This window comes from Saimiri boliviensis, chromosome 12, assembly GCF_048565385.1.
Source record: "Saimiri boliviensis isolate mSaiBol1 chromosome 12, mSaiBol1.pri, whole genome shotgun sequence".
NCBI classification, from domain to species: domain Eukaryota; kingdom Metazoa; phylum Chordata; class Mammalia; order Primates; family Cebidae; genus Saimiri; species Saimiri boliviensis.
Window position 1 is genome coordinate 1,857,411 of NC_133460.1, and position 19,152 is coordinate 1,876,562.

The 19,152-nt window shown below is 38.0% G+C and overlaps 1 protein-coding gene across 6 annotated transcripts in view; it reads left to right on the forward strand.

The window, feature by feature from the left end:
• The window catches only part of GRIN2A (glutamate ionotropic receptor NMDA type subunit 2A), a 425,841-nt gene that overhangs the window by 284,599 nt on the left and 122,090 nt on the right, over nt 1–19,152 (forward strand). For all 6 annotated transcript variants that reach the window (XM_039478380.2, XM_074381625.1, XM_003938743.4 and 3 more), the window contains one exon: nt 10,955–11,069. In XM_039478380.2, coding sequence (XP_039334314.1) covers nt 10,955–11,069 — 115 coding nt within the window. The remainder of the gene's footprint in view (nt 1–10,954; nt 11,070–19,152) is intronic.

A 19,152-nucleotide genomic window follows, 5' to 3' on the forward strand; every position in this document is an offset into this window, starting at 1 on the left:
AATACATATTAGAGGCTAAATACATTTTATTCCCTTTAATTGCTCTTACTCACACATTCAGGGAGATAGGACAACATTCTGGGTCTCCTGATTTGAAGACCAGAGTTCTTTTGTAGCAGCACGGATGAGCAAATATCTTAATTGCTATCTAGTTTATTTGTTTAATTGATTAATATAAAAATATAATTTTCCCTGGTCAGTTATGGGGTGTGGTGGATCATGCCTATAATCCCAGCACTTTGGGAGGCCAAGGCAGGTGGAGTATTTGAGGTCAGGAGTTTGAGACAAGCCTGACCAACTCCTTCTATACTAAAAATAACAAAAAACTGACCAGGTGTGGTACCTGCTTGTAATCTTAGCTACTCAGGAGACTGAGGCATAAGATTCACTTGTACCCAGGATGTGGAGGTTGCAGTGAGCCAGGATTACGCCATTGCACTTCCAGCCTGGGTGACAGAGCAAGGCTCTGTCTAAAAAAGAAAAAAGAACAACATAAGTGGAATTAGGAATGTTAAAGTCCCACTGACATCAGTCCCGACCTTTCCTCTCTGCCTTTGAGTCACTGTACTGGATTCCTAGTAGTAGTTCGCAGAGCGCAGGTAGACACCCACTGGACAGATTATCAAAAGGAAAAACAACAGAGAACAAAAAGACAGAGAGCCAAGACTTCTGTTCATTCCCTGAACTTGCATTGAGCATCTACGCTATACCAGGTACTGTTCTAGGTTCTGCAAGGGAGGAAAAACAGAGGGGAAAAATCCAGGCAAAATCTCTGATTTTATGGATTCTGTATTCCAATATGAGAATATCCAAAAACTCTGGAATAAAAATAACACCTTGAATTGAATGTCAGTTGATCCACATCATCTCATTCCATAATTTTTGGTGGGAAGAGCCAAATGCATGTACATCTGCCACTTTGAGATCTTGAATAATTTGGCAGCCTAGGCACAGGTGATTGAGTGAGCTTGGAAATGCTGGTCATGTTACATTTTTTTTTCTACTCTTTTGGATTATAAGCTTGTTACATGAGCTGGTTCCGTTGGCTCTTCTGCCTGCCAATTCAAAGTGGTTAGGTGAGGCATAGTCATGAGAAGTTAATGGTGATATATTTGGTGCTATTTTAACAGTATTATAAACACAACGCAGAATGTCCAGATTCCTCACCCCAGGTTCCTGAGAAAACTCCACATAAAGGGAACAAGAGCAGTGTGGAATTCAAAGAACCGGTTTATTAATGGTCATTCAGAGTTCCAATAACTCCCAATAAAGTAGAATTAGGACATCCATCTTAGACCCTACTCTATACGCCCTGCTTCTAGTTGAAATCTTTGGCCAGTTGGTTCAAAGTTTCAGGTATGCTGGCTGGAGTAGGGAGGAGGAGAGCCGTTATTTACAGAAAAAAAAAGCTTTGTCCTAATTTACCTCAAGTTTGAGACATAGAGGTTGTATTACAAAAGACAGCATGTAGGGTCCTGTCCTTAAAGAGTCACCTTTGACTCAGGTGTGCTCCATGAATAGATTTGGAAGCCCAGGCTGGCACATGGATTACAGCCTTTGCACCATAGAAGCTTCACCCACCGGTAAGTCTAGTCCAGGAGGTACCTCGAGCTCTGAACAATCAGATGAGCTCCTCCTCTCTTCTTGGGGTAGGGCCTAGATGAGCTTGCATTGCCTTCCTTGGGTGACTGAAATTAGCAGCCAAAATCATTCTCCATAATTTAAAAGAAAGCTTTTTGACCTCAAATTTTAGGAGGAAGAAAGACAATTATGTAAAACCATGACAAGTACTGCTACCCCTACAATCATTTAGCAGACACCCGTAATGTGCCAAGCACTGTGCTGGCCATATCACGTTCCATACCTCATTAAATGTCATCTAATGTGATCCCTATAATTATCCAGTGACATGGCTGTTATGAACTCACTTTTTACAGAAAAGGAAACAAATACTCTGAGAATTGAGGATACTTACCTGAGTTTGAAAGCCACAAAACTGAATTTCAACTCAGGCTATCCGATTCTTGCAGTATTGCCTCTTGGCAGTTGTTGCACTGGAATTAAACATTTAGTGTGCAAGATCCTAGAGACCTGTGCCTACTCATTCATTTGTTCATTTATTCCACAGGTACCTGTAAGCTCCAGCTTAAAAGTCAAGTCAAGACACACCCCTGTCTAGGTGTTTTAGAGTTGTAGTGATCAGAAAAAAGACTCCTCCCCTTATGAAGAGTTCTGTTTTCCATCGTAAAATCTTTAAAATTCAGTATTGCTCAGCCACGGCAACTAACATTCTTTTCTTTTAAATTGGCCAAAATAGAATTTGTGTTGAAAGAGTAAACAATACTTTTCTCCTCATAAAAAATCGCTGTCTTTTTTCTGTTTCTTTATGCTGTAGTTTCTGAGCCATTTTAGAGGATCTCTGTGTTGGAGTTATTATTTTTCTACCTTGACATTTAAGTCTTGGCTCTGCTGTCAAGCCTTTTTAATTGTCCAGAGCAAACAGGAAACTTCCAGTGAGTACTGTATATGAAATTGAGCACCAGGGCAAAGAGGAAGGTGCTCACATCAAAAGACAGCAGAAGGGTGTTCAGAGGAAGAAGAGAATGAGGAGGTGAATGAGTTGGGAATTAAAAACTGGTAAAAGTAGAGTGAGATTGTACTAAAGAGGGATGGGCACTCATTTGTGTCCATGAGGGAATAGTTAATAGAAGATGAGAAAGCACTAAGACAGACATCAAAGTCAAAGGGATTTGAAAACACCAAGAGAATGCTTGTAAGAGCAAAAAAAAATAAAAATAAAAAATAAAATAAAATAAAATAAAATAAAAACCTCTAAAAATGGAACTGTCTTGAGAATTGAAAAGAGGTTAAAGAAAACAGCAACTCTGTTTTCAAAATCATGTAAATTAAATGACAAACTAAGAAACTATGACACCCAAAGCCATTCAAGAAGGCATTTAAGGGACACTGTGATTCGGGAAACGTCCCTGGGAACTTCAGAAATGACAAAGCAGATGGAATATTAACCAAAAATCGAGAAACACAAAATGGGTTATGGTGGCATTTGTGAAACAGTAAGAGAATTAAAGTCTAGGGGGAAATAGTGAATAATAAATGTGTCTAGAGAACATTTCAAATAATTAGATTTTGTAAGTTAAAGAGACTTATGACTGTAAGGCAAAAGAGATAAAATCGAAATCTGGAGGAATGAGATATTTTAAGTAATAGTTAAAGAAGCTTAGGCAGCACATGTATGGTTGGCTGTTCACACAAGGACAGAGGGACTCTGGAAATGAGTATACTAAATGGCAAAGGGAATTATGGCTTTAAAAAGCATTGCATTTTTAGTGGGTTGTTAGAAAATATGACAGGGTGGAAAAAGAGTGAGAACTACGTGGAAAATTTGCTTCCATGTTAACTACTATTTATTAATAGCTATATGGCAGGCATTCTGGTAGGCATTTTATGTGAACTATGAAGTTAGCTTAAAACATATGAAACTGTCATGACTAGATTTGATGGTTTAACTTAATCCATTTTTACAAAAAAGGAAATGGAGGCTCAGTAGGTTTTAAACATGCTGCCCATGGTTCCAGGTACTATCTCACTGTAAAGCCTATTCACCTTTCTCAGTGTCATGAAACCTCAATAACATAGAAGGAGCAATTTATTCTTTTATTCATCCTGCATGTGTTCAGCATCAACTCTGTGTCACACACCCTGTTTAGCACTAGAAATATAATACTAAACAAGGCAGATGAGCTCCCTGGTTCCATGTTTACAGTCTACCAGTTAAAAACAAAAGCAAAAGCACAAAGAGAGTGTAGAACAGCTGTCCATTAGAAATATGATGCGAGTCATGTGCCACTTGAATTTTCTGGGAGCCCATTAAAAAAGTACAGAGAAGCAGATAAAGTTAATTTTAATAATAGATTTTATGGACTCCAACATGTCTAAACTGTACCAACATGAAACCAACCTAAAATTATTTATGAGACCTTTTACTCTTTTGAAAAGTAGAAAGACTTCAAAATCCTGTGTGCATTTTTACACTGATGGCACATTTCAATTCAGACTAACCACATTTCAAATGCTCAGTAGCTGCATGTCATTGGTGGCTATCTAATGTTATAGCTGGCCTAGAGAGAATTGGACAACTCTGGCCCCATTTCTTTTTAGTCATAATATAGGAAATATTGCCTATCTATTTTTCAATGTTATCTCTAATCACCACGCATCACCATTCATAGAACACAAAACGCAAGGGGTAGAGAAATGCTTATTTCACCTGGACTTTAGCTATTTCACCTGGACTTCAAACACTTAACAGTGTAAATACCAGAGAAAATGTGTATATGTATTTACATATTTCATGTATTATATATATCATATGTAAATATATATTTATATATTTTCTGGATTAGTGTTGTAAGTGTCACTGACAATAAAAAACAACTTAGCACTTTACCACCATTGGAAGAAAACACAGAAATGAAGTCTTGGCAAATCACTAGAGTCTTCCCCCTTTATTTTGCCAGCATGCTTCTGTGGTACTTATTGCTCCTGATGGAGGTATTGAAGCTGTAGTTTGAAGCTTAGAAGCAGTCAGAATTTCTGATATTTTATCTGACCACTAAAGCTTTAGGATCGATTTCGTAGAGATAAGCAAAACAATGATAAGATTTTACTGTTTAATACAAGTGCACAGCAGGTGTTAATGGGAACTGATCAATGTAATGTAAAATGGTGTTTGCCTAGGTAAAGAACTCTGCTCTGGAGCAGTTTAAATGGGAAGAAAGCCCATGGAAATATGGATTGTCCTTCCTGGAAGTTGGATGGGGAATTGAAGGTAATAAGTACTTGCTCCCTGCCAACTTCATAATGAAATTACTGTTGAGCAGAAATTTCTGTTAGAGGTGGTTTTTTTTCCTCGTAAGGGACTGAAGACTTAATAAAAAAAGAAAGACAATATTAGCATTGAGCATATGGAGTCATTCGCCCGGAATATTGAATATTAAAGGAATATAGAAAAATCTGAAGCAAGAGGATTTCTGCATAGTTATTTTCATATACTCTGAAGAAGACTGTTTGCCTGTAAGTAATCCTTGCTAATTGCATCTGATTTTACTATAAAATGAAGAAAAGGAAACAAGTGGAGGACATGGAGGTGGGAAATTAAAGAAGGAGATTTTAAGTAAATTCAACTGGCAAATCCACAAAGGTGCTCAACTGCGCATCCTAGCTTATTGATTAAAACAACCACTGTGTTGGCTGGGAGGCAGTGGTTCACACCTGTAATCCCAGCACTTTGGGAGGCCGAGGCAGGGGGATCATTTGAGGTCAGGAGTTCAAGACCAGCCAGGCCAACATGGTGATATCCCATCTCTACTAAAAATACAAACATTAGCCAGAGTGGTGGTGGATACCTATAATCCCAGCTACTGGGGTGACTGAAGCAGGAGAATTGCTTGAACCTGGGAGGCGGAGGTTGCAGTGAGCCAAGATTGTACCACTGCACCCCATACTGGGTGACAGAGCAAGATTCTGCTTCAAAAACAAATAAACAAAAACCAATTGCTGTAACATTCAGTTTATGTTATGTAACCTTGTGAATGGCTCTCTAAGAGTCTATGTCAAAACCAAAACATTTGTTCCCTGATCCACCATTTCCAAATAGTAAACTGAATATTTCCAGGTTTCTTGATAATGTACCAAACTTTTCAGTTTTCCCACATTTGGGGCACTACGTAGACTCAACCTGAGCTCCATTCACCCCAAAATGTTGGATGATTTAAACCTGGCTTAAGATCTCATTGGACTCAATAAGAAACACCCCAGTGTGTTAGCCACCCTAATTACAAACTTGGGGCAGCAGGTACAGAGTGACTGGTAACTTCTTTTCTACTAGCTGAGGCCAAGGCCACTGATGGTCTTTCTTGGTAGTTTTTATATTGAAATCCCATTGCAGTTCCCTATCTGTCCAGTCTCTTCATTCCAGCTGTTGCTTTCTTTGACCATTGTCTCTATTCCTTGCTTGGGTTACTACAAAGCCTCATCTGTTTGCCCATCTGCCCTTTGCAAACTTGCATTTCAAGCCTCCATTCCAAATAAAAACAGGATGAAGTCTAAACTCTGTAGTACAGTCTATGTAGCACTTACTTATCTGACTCCTGTGTCTGTCTCTAGCTTCCTCTCCCATGTTACTTTCCCACTTGCCCCCATTTCCCTGCCATTCTCAATTGACCGCAGCTCACTGAACACGTTATGACGTTTCAGAGTTCTCTGCCTTGGACTTTGTGTTTCTTCCATGTGCATGAGCAAGAGCTGCTCAACTTTTCATTCCTTTTCCTTCTCAGCACAACTCAAACACTTTCTACTTTGTTTCCTTATTCCAGTAAAAGAATCACCATAGAATTAGCCACTCCTTCTCTTATGCTTTCCACCAACTTAGTCTATATCTCTGTTTTTACAGGTATTAGTTTTTTGTGTGTCCCCCTCCCCAATCTTGAAAAATTAACTATGTTTGGTCGTTTTTGTATCATTTTCTTAGCATAGTTCTGGTACATGCTGTGACACATAGGAGGTACTCAAACATGCCTAGTGGATGGAAGAATGAATGAATGTGTTAATGTATTGGTGGATAGATGGATTAATGGATGCATGGATGAATGTATTGATAGGTGCATGGTTAGATGAATGGACAGGTACATGTATTGATGGATAGATGGATAGATGGATGACTGCATTGATAGATGGATGGAAGGATAGATATATAGATGAATGAATGTATGGATGGGTGGATGTCCCTTTTGGTGATGATCTGTCAACATACTCAGTCGCCAAACATTAACTGATCCCCACAGTATGCCAGACAATGTGACAGGGCTAAAAATAACCATGGGCAACAGAGCCAAAATGTCAAATCTAAAAATTAAAACTGCTCAACTTAGGCTCAATTAGTTACTTTCAAGGCCTGCTAATAATGAGGAATTTGACTCCAGTTCTCCACTAAACACTCAGTCTGTGCAGATGTCTTCCTTACAGTGTCAATAAGGGGTGTGCGGTGAGCACACTTATATGTGTGTATCTGGACCATGTTCATTTAGTTCATCACACTCCAGCCAGGAAGCATCAAAGGGAAGAAGGAAGAGGGAAAAAAAGTTTCATTTTTCTAGATAATGAATGATTTTAAACTGTGAATAAAAATGTTCAGGTTCTCTTTAAATACAGAGAAGCATTTTCACTTCTGCCCCTATTGGCTGCAAATCTGAGTGTATTGCTCCTCTACCTAAAATGTTTCCTGTCTCCCCATGACCTTCTTTTGAACAAATCCAAACCCTTCAGTGTGTCCATTACGATCTGGCTACAGGAATCCTCTGCACTTATCCCACTGCACGTAATGTGACTATCAGCCTTACTAAGCTGTTTCCTATTTCCCCTAGCCTGTGTTACTACCTTTGCTGACTCTTTACTTAAGATGATCCCTCATCCCAGAATTCTTTCTCCTGCCTCAACCCCTTCACCCGTCAAGATTCCCTAGGAAGCCCTCCCCAAGTTCCCCAGGATGTGTTAGGGACTCTTTCTCGGTGTTCTCCCATCTTCTTACATTTACTCTCTCCATCAGTGAATAAGTGGCATTATAGGTGCTGTCATTGTTTATGTGTTTATGCCATTGAATTCTAAGAATGTGGGTAAGAGAGAAGATAAACACTGTTTTTTTAATTTCTGTATCTCTAAGACTGTAAGTCCTGACCTATATACCAGGCATATAGTAAATAGTTGTTAAATTTAAAAAAAAATACCATTTGGGCAGATGTGGTGGCTCACGCCTGTAATCCCAGCACATTGGAAGGCAGAGGCAGGTGGATCACCTGAGGTCAGGAATTCAGGGCCAGCCTGGCCAATATGGTGAAACCCCGTCTCTACTAAAAATACAAATATTAGCTGGGTGTGGTGGCAGGTGTAATCCCAGCTACTCAGGAGTCTGAGGCAGGAGAATCGCTTGAACCTGGGAGATGGAGGTTGCAGTGAGCCGAGTTTGCATCAGTGCACTACAGCCTGGGCTACAGAGCAAGACTCTGGCTCAAAAGAAAAAAAAGAAAGAAAAAAGAAAATACCATTCTAGGAATTGGTGAGAGATACCCCAAATGAAACAAATAGAATAGTGATTAACCTTTGTTCCTTCTATAATAGCAGTGTTTCAGTTTTCTGTTTAAGTATTTGATTGCAGATAATTTGAAGAATACAAAGATATACCAGAGATACCTTTTAGACATAGATGAGCATTTTTTAAATCCTCTTTTCTGCTTCTTTAACATTAAATAGTGAGCATTTCCTGTGTATCATTAATTTATTTTCAAATAAACACATTCCATTCCCCCCCTTTTTTTTTTAAAGAAAAAGAATAAAGAAGAGGAAGAAAGAGAAAGAGGAAGAGGGAGAGAGGATGGGAGTATTGCTTTATTGCCCGGGCTAGAATGCAGTCTAAATATGGGTATGCCTATAATTGTCCTTAATAATGGAGATATAAAAAAAATGATGGAAGAGAATAACAAACAAGGAGCCAACCAAGATTTCTTTTGAACTTCTAAGTTGATATGATGTGGTACTGATAAGAGTGTATATTTTGTATATTTAAAGTGGAGAGTTCTATAAATGTTAATTACATTTACTTGTTCCAGATCTGAGTTCAGGTCCTGGATATCGTTGTTAATTTTCTGTTTCACTGATTTGTCTAATATTAATGTTGAAGTCTCTCACTTTTATTGTGTGGGAGTCTAAGTCTCTTTGTAAGTCTTGTATGTCTTGGTATTCCTGTATTGGGTGCGTATATATTTAGGATCTTTAGCTCGTCATGTTGTTGCATTGATCCTTTTATCATTATATAATGTCCTTCTTTGCTTCTTTTGATCTTTGTTGCGTAATTGTAACTTCTGCTTTTTATTTATTTATTTTAGCTCTCTGTTTGGTTGGTAAATCTTTCTCCATCCCTTGTTTGGAGTCTTTGTGTATCCTTGAATGTGAGATGGGTCTGGATGCAGCATACTGATGGGTTTTAGTTTTTTATTCAAATTGCCTGTCTTTGGATTGAGGGATTTAGTCAATTTAAATTTAGAATTAATAATAATATATGTGAGTTTAATACTGCCATTAGCTGGCTATTTTGTCCATTAGTTGATGATTTTTAATGACCCAAGTAGTCTATTGAATAAATGCACAATATTTGTTCTTTGCCTTTTCCCCAATTTTTTCACCCTGTCCTTGGAAACCAGATTCTCCCCCAAACACTACCACCATCAGTCTCTTCTGCACTGTGTTGGTCCAGAGGTGTACATGTGACCCATTAGGTCAGTCTCTCTTTTTAAAATTTCTTGTAACCTAGTTCTCTTCTTTGTTTTTTGTTTTGTTTTGTTGTTGTTGTTGTTGTTGTTTTTTACTTTTTTTACCTTTTACCTGTTCTGGATGTTAATGGAATATGAAGCAAGAGACATGGTATCTTTCTGGGGAAGTCATTGTGAATGCTTCAATCCACTATATTGTATTTATTTTGTGTCTGCTAAGTGGCCACCACATGTTGTCTCAGATGTCTTTAATGACATCACATTTTTCTCAAGCTGTGTGGAGAGTGGATCCCTTGGGGAACCTCTCACCCAAAATCTGGGAGATGAAGTCTGCCTTGGCCTCCTGAGTTCAGCCCGACTATAGGCCAAGGTGGCTTTGAGAAGTGATGTGACTATAAATGTTGTAAGGCAGACAGATGTTACCTGCAATGAAAACACCTAGAGCAAAAGTTAAGTTTATACATGTTACATAAGGTAGATTCCAGGAGTCATCTTTGATGCCTCTTTCTCCCTTAACCTCATCTAATCTTTCACTAAATACCTACTAAATATCTCTCCACTCAGTCTTGTTTGCTGCTGCTTTTTCTCCTCCTTCTTATCCTCTTCTTTGGCCAAAACTGGAGTCAAAGTCACCATTACCTTTGACCTGGATTATCAGAATACTGTAAGTAGTCCCCCTGTACCCACTCTGGTTCCTCTCTAATCTCTTCTCTACACAACCTTCAAGTGGCGTAATCTGTTACCTCCTGATGACACCTTTGCTTCTTTGTCTTTCTATGGTTTTAAGACAGACAGCATTTAACATGGTCTCAAATCCTGCACTGTCTTCTCTTATTCATCTTCTCAGCCTCACCTGATCTCACATTTTCCTGTCTTTCTCTGCATCAGCCTCACTGGTCTATGTTCAGCTCCTTGTATGCACACCACAGGGTCTTTGCACCTGTTGTCCCTTTTGCCTGTTTGTGTCTTTTCTTATCTAGTTAATGCCAACTCATTCTTCAGGTCAAGCTGCACTTCCTCAGCATTGCCTTACCCCTGTTTCACTTTCTTATAGCATACTCTCCTCTCCCTTGTAGCATTTGTCATAAATCTGTGATTAATCAATTAATGTCAATCCTTCCCCTTAGACTCTAAACTTCATGAGGGCAGCAATCATGTCCGTTTTCTTATTTACCCTGAACCAATTAGCTGAGTCTTGGCACGTAGCAAATGCTTAACATATTTGAATAAATAACAAATAGATGGAATGTCATTTCTTCAACATTGAATGCCATGTAGTTTATGGGCAAGCAGCTTCCTTCAGGGAAGCTTGTTAGAGCATAATAGAATGTGCTTTCAGATCTTCCTATAAGAAGACCATTTGAACATAGGTCTATGGATCTGGCAGGACGTAAAGCTTACATTCCATGTGTTAATTACAGTCAGTTACTAAAGCCTGGTCAACTAGCAGTGGTTGCATGGATATTCACACTTCTACAGAGAGGCTTCTTGTGATGAATATAGCATTGTAAGTTTGTAATTTTTCAGTATTCCATTAATGGTAGCATCCACTCATTTGTTTAATTGCTTTAATTCTTTCCTAAAAATTTGTCTTTCTCTCTCCCTCTTTCTAGATTTATGGTCAATGTGACATGGGATGGCAAGGACTTATCCTTCACTGAGGAGGGCTACCAGGTGCACCCAAGGCTGGTGGTGATTGTGCTGAACAAAGACCGGGAATGGGAAAAGGTGAGCATTCTTCTGTGTGCTGAATGCAGGGGAGGGAAGAAAGCATGAGCAAGAAAGGGGCTCACAGTGCTTCTCTCTCCCAAGCATTTTCTGTTGAGCTGCTCTAGATCCCATCTCACAGTCAAGAGCACGTCTTTCTTGCAACAAGGCAGACTACATCTGTAAGGTGCAATTGGAATGCTTTCCCTGGGTGAACTGTGGTAATTGTGTGGTGCTTTCTGTCTGCTCTCAAATCCCAGTAGGAAGGATTTGAATTTAGGATAATTTAAAGACAGTAAAGTTTGGGTTGCAGCATTACACTAGTAAGTGTTGACTAGATAACAATGATCACAGAAGTTTACCTAAACTTCCGAGTTGTGTACCATGATAATTGCCATATGAACAAACCCTCTATATTCTCATGTACTCAGTCTTCCACTTTAAATAAATGAATTTTGAAAACTTAAATGTATCACTTCTGTAAATCAAGGTTTAGAGAGGGAGCTTATGTTTCTTGTAAAGCATATTTTCAAGTACATGTATATTAACTATTAAAAATACAAAAAAAAATCAGTATGCAAAGAAAAAAATCATCTTATGTACCATACATGTCACGACCTGGGTCAGAGAGGAGAGACATTGCTGGGAATTTACAGATGATCTCATACATGCAATGACAATATTTGTCCCAGTTGCCCCTCTTTCTTCCTTCATAATGCAATGGTTAAGTCACTATAATTTCATATGAAGACTGGAATAAAAAAGATGCAAAAGGAAGCCTATGTTTATATATTGTTATCTCGTTTTTGGGGGTATTCTTTTTTGTTGGTTTGTTATTTGACAAGCAATGCATGACCTTTGAACTACTCCAGCATCTTAAAATTTATCTTCAGTTAGTACATCAAATGGAGGCCTGAGAGACCCTAGAGGGAAGGAATATACAGGATGTGGTGTGGGAGACATAATGTAATTGACTGAAATCAGGGGAAATACTATACAAACAAAAGCATTGACTTTGGGAAGACAGTGACAGATTCCTAGAAAAGAACAGTAATGAGGAAGCTTAGGAGAGTTTTGCGAGCTACACCCAACAACTACAAAATACACAGCCTTTCAAGTGCACATGGGAAATCCACCAAAGAAGACTGCATTCTGGAGCATAAAACGAAAGTCTCAATGTATTTAGAAGAACTGAAATAATGCAAGATACATTACTTGATCATAACAGCATTAAAATAAAAATTAGTACCAAAAATATATCTAGAAAATCCCCAAATGTTTGGAAATGGCAACACACTTCTAGACAGCATATAGGTCAAAGAAGAAATCAGAAAGACATTAGAAAATACTTTGGCCAGAAGAATAATGAAAACACAAAATATCAAAATTTGAAGAATAAGATTAAAGGTGTACTAACAAAGACTCACAACTTTAAATGCTTATAATAAGAAAAGGAAAGTGTGAATTCAGGGTCAATGATTTAAGCTTATAAATTTAAAGTTAAAAAAAGAGCAAAGTAAACAAATGAAGTAGAAGAAAAAAATAAAAAATACAGGAGTAAAAATCAACAAGGTAGAATACAAACTAGAAAAAATCAACAAAGCCAAAAGCTAGTTCTTTGAAATGACTAATAAAATTCATAATCCCTACCAATAATGATCCCACACAAGAGAGAAAACACAAATAAGCCAATATTAGAAATGCAAGAGGGACTATCACTTACAGACTTTACAGATCCTAAAGGCATGAAAAAGATGAAAAGAATATTATGAAAAATGTATGACAACAGATTTGACAATATGGATAAAATGGGCAAGTTCTAAAGAAACACAATTTTCTACAACTGACATAAAGGAATTAACAATCTGAGTAGCTCATATTTGCTGAAAAACTGAAAATATAACTAAAACCTTTCCTATTTTAAAAAAACAAAAGAAAAACTCCTGGACCAGATGGCTTCACTCTATACTATGTAAAACATTTAAAAGAAATAACACCACTCTATACAAAGTTTTTCAATATATTACTAATCATAATCTAATAATATATTTTAAAAAGGATAATATGGATAAGTGGGGGTTATCTTAGGAATGCAATATTAGTTTAACTTTTAAAACTTAAATCAATATAATTTATCATATTAACAGAGTAAAGGGGGAAATTATATGGTCATTTAAATAGATGCAGAAAAAGAATTTGACAAAATTCAATATCCAGTTATGAAAAAGATGGTAAATTTCTCAATCTGATAAAGGGTATCTATGAAAACCCTATAATATATATTATATATCTATTCATATGTATTATGCTTCATATATGTGTATATATAACCTCTTATATTGATCCTTCAGTTGATCCACTGAAGCTCTGACTTCATATATTATGCATATATTAAATACACATATTATATGCATCTGATGAAATTCTTTATTTGCTAGTTTTAAAGTTTTTCTATTTTATTCTAAGTTATTGCTCTGACTTCATATATTATGCATATATTATATACACATATGCATCTGATGAAATTCTTTATTTGCTAGTTTTAAAGTTTTTCTATTTTATTCTATTTTACTATGTATAATATACATATATTAAATAAATTCATATCTTATTAATGATGAAATAATGAAAATATATCCACAAAAGCACATTCAAATGATTTTTGATGAATGATTATGACAACAGGGAAAAGGAAAGTCTTTTTAATAAATGATAATGGATCAACTGGGAATCTACATGGAAAAAAATTAAACCTTAACCCATTGCTTACACTATGCATAAATAATTACTTGAAATAGATTATGGGCTTAAATGTAAAAGATAAAACTATAAACTTTCTAGATGAAAATATAGGAGAATATTTTTGTGATCTGTGAGCCTCAGATTTCTTAAACCAAATATGAAAAACCATTAAGCATACAATAAATAAACTATACTTCATCAAAATTAAAAACTTGTGCTCATATAAAGATGTTGTTAGAATATAAAAAAGAGGATTGGGCACAGTGGCTTCCACTTGTAATCCCAGCACTTTGGGAGGCCAAGACAGGTGGATCACCTGAGGTCAGGAGTTCGAGACCAGCCTGACCAATATGGTGAAACCCCATCTCTGCTACAAATATAAAAATTAGCCAGGTATGGTGATGTGTGCCTTTAGTCCCAGGTACTTGGGAGACTGAGGCACAAGAATCACTTGAACCCAGGAGGCAGAAGTTGCAGTGAGCTACTGCATTCCAAACTGGATGACAGAGCAAGTCTTCACCTCACCCCTGCAAGTAGCTGGGATTACAGGCATGTGCCACCACACTGGCTAATTTTTTATATTTTTGGTAGAAATGGAGTTTCACCATGTTGGCCAGGCTGGTCTCAGACTCCTGACCTCAAGTGATCCACCCACCTTGGCCTACCAAAGTGTTAGGGTCACAGGTATGAGTCACGTGTCTGACCAAAAAGTGTTTTTTTTTTTTTTTAACAAACTTAAACATATATAAATCTTACCATCTAGCAATTTTACTCCTATTTATCCCAAAGAAATATAAACATATATCCAAAAGTAATACTTGTACAAGAATGTTCATCACAACTTTATTCATTATAGCAAAACATCAGAAATAATTCAAACACCCATCAACAAGGAAATGGATAAAGTAATTACAGTGTGTTAATGAAGTAGAATTACCTAGTAATATGCACAACAACATGGATGAATTGAAAAACATTATATGGAACTAAAGGAAGACACAAAATATTATATTGTGTGAAGACACCGAAGATTATATTGTGTGATTCCCTTTACATAAAGTTCAAAAAGAGGCAAATCTTACCTATGGAGTTAGAGATCAGAATAGCAATTGCTTCTGTGGGCAAGTGCAGTTGACAGGACACGAACAAGGAATTTTCTGGAGTAATGGCAATTATATCCTATCTTGAACATTTTTCAAAAAGCATCAAATTATGACACAAGATCTATTTATTTTATTTTATGTTGTGCTTAATTTAGAAAAACAAACAAACTAAATCCTCCAAATTGGGATACCCAGCACAATTAACTAAATATTTTCATTGTGCATTCATATTTAACCACAGACATTAATACTACTTATAATAACAATATCCATTGCTTATTCATCACCTCTTCTATTTAATCCTTCAGTTGATCCACAGAAGCCCTGACTTCATGCTTCATGTATTCATTTTTTCATTCAACAAATAGTTATTAAGTGCCTACTGTGTACCAGGCACTATTCTTGATTCTTGGAGTCCAACATAAATAAGAGAAAAAATAGTTTCTGTACTCAAGAAATTTAGATTCTAGTGTGTATATGGAAGAGATGAAGTAGACTAGAATTCTATGGACTTGTGTGCTGCTTAAGGAAAGTGTTAGCATCTAGTTAATTATCCTTGGCTTTAACCTCCTTTATTCCCTCTGATGCATGCTGTAGTCCACCATGAAAGTGGTTTGCAACTCCATGAATGTATATACCAGGTTCATTCATGTACTTGAGACTTTGAATATGCTTTTTTGTGTGTGTGCTTATAATGTTTTCTTGTATCCTTACTTTCTTTTATCTGTCTTTCAAATCCTGATTTTTCTTTTCTATTACACATGTAAAACCGAAATACAATTCATGTTTTTTGTAATTATCCATAGGAGGTAGAAAATTGAAGCCCTTCTGCCTTATGTGATTGGGTTTTGGGGTTTTCAAACTTTTGATGTTACACAATCTGCAGTTCACTTTTGGATCCACCAAATCATTCCCTTTGGTTGGTTTTACCCAGTCCTGGGGCAGGCTTGGCACACACCTGTGAATTTTCTGTACTACCTTAGAATCTGACTCATCTGCAAGGGAACTGGTACACAACGAGGCCACTGCAGTGCAGGTGACAGCTGCCCTTGATACACTCCATTTCCAGATACAGAAAATGCCTTTTAATATTTTGCGGGCCCTTCTTCAAATTCCTGTTGAAACACAGCAATTTCCTATAAAAGGCAGCTTGGGGAATTGCTGCTGAGTTGAGCTTCGAATGCACAAATGCTGCCTGTAGTTATTCTATTCTCTTGGCACTCAGGGGATCTAGAGCTTCCGAAATAACTCCTTGTGTTTCTGTCTCGAAGAAAGAGAAAGCCAGTGGAGCAGGTAAATACCAGTCATGTTATCCTTAAAGCTGCCCCCCAGCACTACATGCTGGTACAGCAGGTCAGCAGAGGGGAAGGACTGCCGAGGAGGGAGCTGTTATTCTGGGACTCAGAGGCGATTTATTTTCATCTCCGAGGTCACCCAGTGGCGTCACTAGAAGCTGCAGCGTGTAATGAGTGTGTCTGGGAAAACATGACAAGCCCTTAGAGGGGCTCTTGCTTTTTGCTGGGCCTTTGTATGTGGCTGGTGTGGATTATACAGACACTGAGTACCAGGCCTGCCTGTATCCTGTAGACACAGAACTCAGGCTTTCTCTTGCAAATCGGGACTTTCATCCCTTTTCTCTCACCCTTTTTCTTCAGTGATTTTGGTCTACCTTAGAGTTGAATGAGTCCAAGGCTTCCCAGAGATGCTCAGAAACAAAACCCTGGATGCCTCAGCTTCAGCCCCAGCCTCAGAAGACCCTACAGCCTCAAATTCCTGGGCTTAAGGGGTCTTCCTGCCAGTTAGCAGTCTAGGCCAGTACAACCAATGCCCCGTGTGTGCCAGCTCTGTGGTACCAGGGGCACTGCAAGGATGCATAGGAAACCATCTCTATTCTCAAGTAGCTCATAATAGAGAATTAAGCCAACCCTGGGACAACTGGATATAAGTGCTACCCGCTGTAGGACCATCCCCAGGATATAGGAGAAAGAAGGGTGAACTTGGCTCAGTCACTTAGACAAATTCTTTGTGAAGCTAGAGGCATTGGTGTTGGGCCTTGAGTAATAAATTGGATTTCTCTAGGCTGAAGTACTCATTGCTAGAAATAGATGCTCAGTGCTGCAAAGAAAAATTAGCACTGAGACAAAGGATCTTTCAGCAACACAATTTTTACTTCCTGGAATGCAGGAAGGGTACTCTCACTAGTCATCTTGCCATGAGAGTACAATGAACAAAGGAAAACAGACACATTTATTCCTTACACATTTGGAGTTGTCCTTACTGCTGTGTCTGGTCTCCGTTGGCTGGAGCCATACCTCACAATCTGAACTAAAACCTGATTGGCTAACAACTTAAAACTTTTCTAAACAGATAAAAGCAATAGAGAGCTGAGACATGCCTGTGAGCACGTCCAGCACAGGTATCTTGGTTAGTGTACAAGGACTTAGAACATACTACATACCTGTAAGCATGGCATGTTTAACAGCTACATAGAATAGGGCTTAACAAAGACATCAGCACACTTATTCTTTAACAAGAAAGGAAACTTTAAAAAGGAACTTTTCTACTTCTCACATTATTCTACCTAAAAAAAATGATTTGAGGATAATTCTACTTACCATTTAGGGTTACAATAGCTTTATTTTTATTTATTTATTTATTTTGAAGCAGTCTTTGTCTAGCACCCAGGCTGGAGTGCAGTGGCGCAGTCTCAGCCCACTGCAACCCCTGTCTCCTGGGTTCAAGCAATTCTCCTATCTCAGCCTCCCAAGTAGCTGGATTTACAGGCATGTGCAACCACTTCCAGTGAATTTTTGTGTTTTTAGTAGAGATGAGGTTTCACCATGTTGGCCCACCTGGTCTCAAACTCCAGACCTTAGGTGATCCTCCCACTTCAGCCTCCCAAAGTGTTGCAATTACAGGCATGAGCCACTGTGCCTGGCCTTACAATAGTTTTAAAATGAAACTATATGAATGCTTATGCATGCACCTATATATACATACAAGCTAGCTTTTAAAAAATTGTTTATGTTAACAAATAAATATTGTGTATCTTTTTAGTGCACATGACATTTTGATATTTTTGTACACTGTGGAAAAGCTAGATTGAGCTAATTAGTGTATCCCAGATTAACTTTAAAAGGGATATATATTGAGAAAGTGAGATATAAAGATTTTTGAAGTTTTGACTTCAAATATAAATAGGACAAAACACATAAATATTAAAGTTAAACAAGCTTTTTATTCCCCAGAGAAAATCTAATTAAAGATGATAGCAGTGTTCCAGAAGACATAAGGGAGACCCTTCCTTGTGTCTTCCCGAAGGAATTGTCCCATTCTCCCCGCTCTGATGGGTCTGTTTTTCTCTTTGTTTTCACCACTCTGTTTACATTTGGTTTCAGGTGTGTTCTGCACAGAAATCAACCAGATCTCTCCCTCTAGCCCAGATCTGTCTCATGGCCTCAGACTTGCCTACAGCACCCCATGTGGCTGACCCACAGACACCCAGTATCATCTTGTCCAAAGCCAAACTCATCATCTTCCTCCCACAGATATGCTTATTCACCTGTGCCCCAATACAGAAAGCTTTCTTTTTATCCCCGGAGTGTCCCCCAAGCCCTAGTATTCAACTGTCATCTGCTCCTGATGTTTCTGTCCCTTCAAACTTTTTTCCTCCTTGCCAAGGACCCCTTTCCATTGATTCTATATCTGGGTAGCTCAAAGTGGGTCTGACCTTTTCCACGTCATTTCTGAAGACCTGTACACTAATTCATGAGAATATTAACAGCTTGCTTCAGCATTGTTTGCTTGCCTATTCATCTTTGCTTAGACTAGAAGCCCAAACAGGGGAAGATCTATTCCTTTCATCTGCACTTTTTCAGCTTCACCACAGAGTTTGGGTCTAGTGCACGAATGAACCCCACTCTATGATCTGTTGGTATTGACAACTTCAGCCACCCTTTATTAAGAGCTACTCTGTACCAAGAACTATGCTGAGAATTTTACATTTATGATCTCATTTAGTTCATCTAAGTAGATATTATTTTAACAACTCTTCTGAAGTAGGTATTCTTCTTCCTGCTTCAGAGAGAAAAATTCAGGTTCAGAGAAGCTAGTGTCCAGCTTAAGATCCCTCAGCTGGTGTGTGATGGAAGAAGAATGTAAATGCAGGTCTGTCTGACCCCAAAGGCTGTCTTCACCACCACTACATCATGTGGAACAACTGGAATGGAGGAGGAAGTATTCTAGAGGAGAAATTTAGG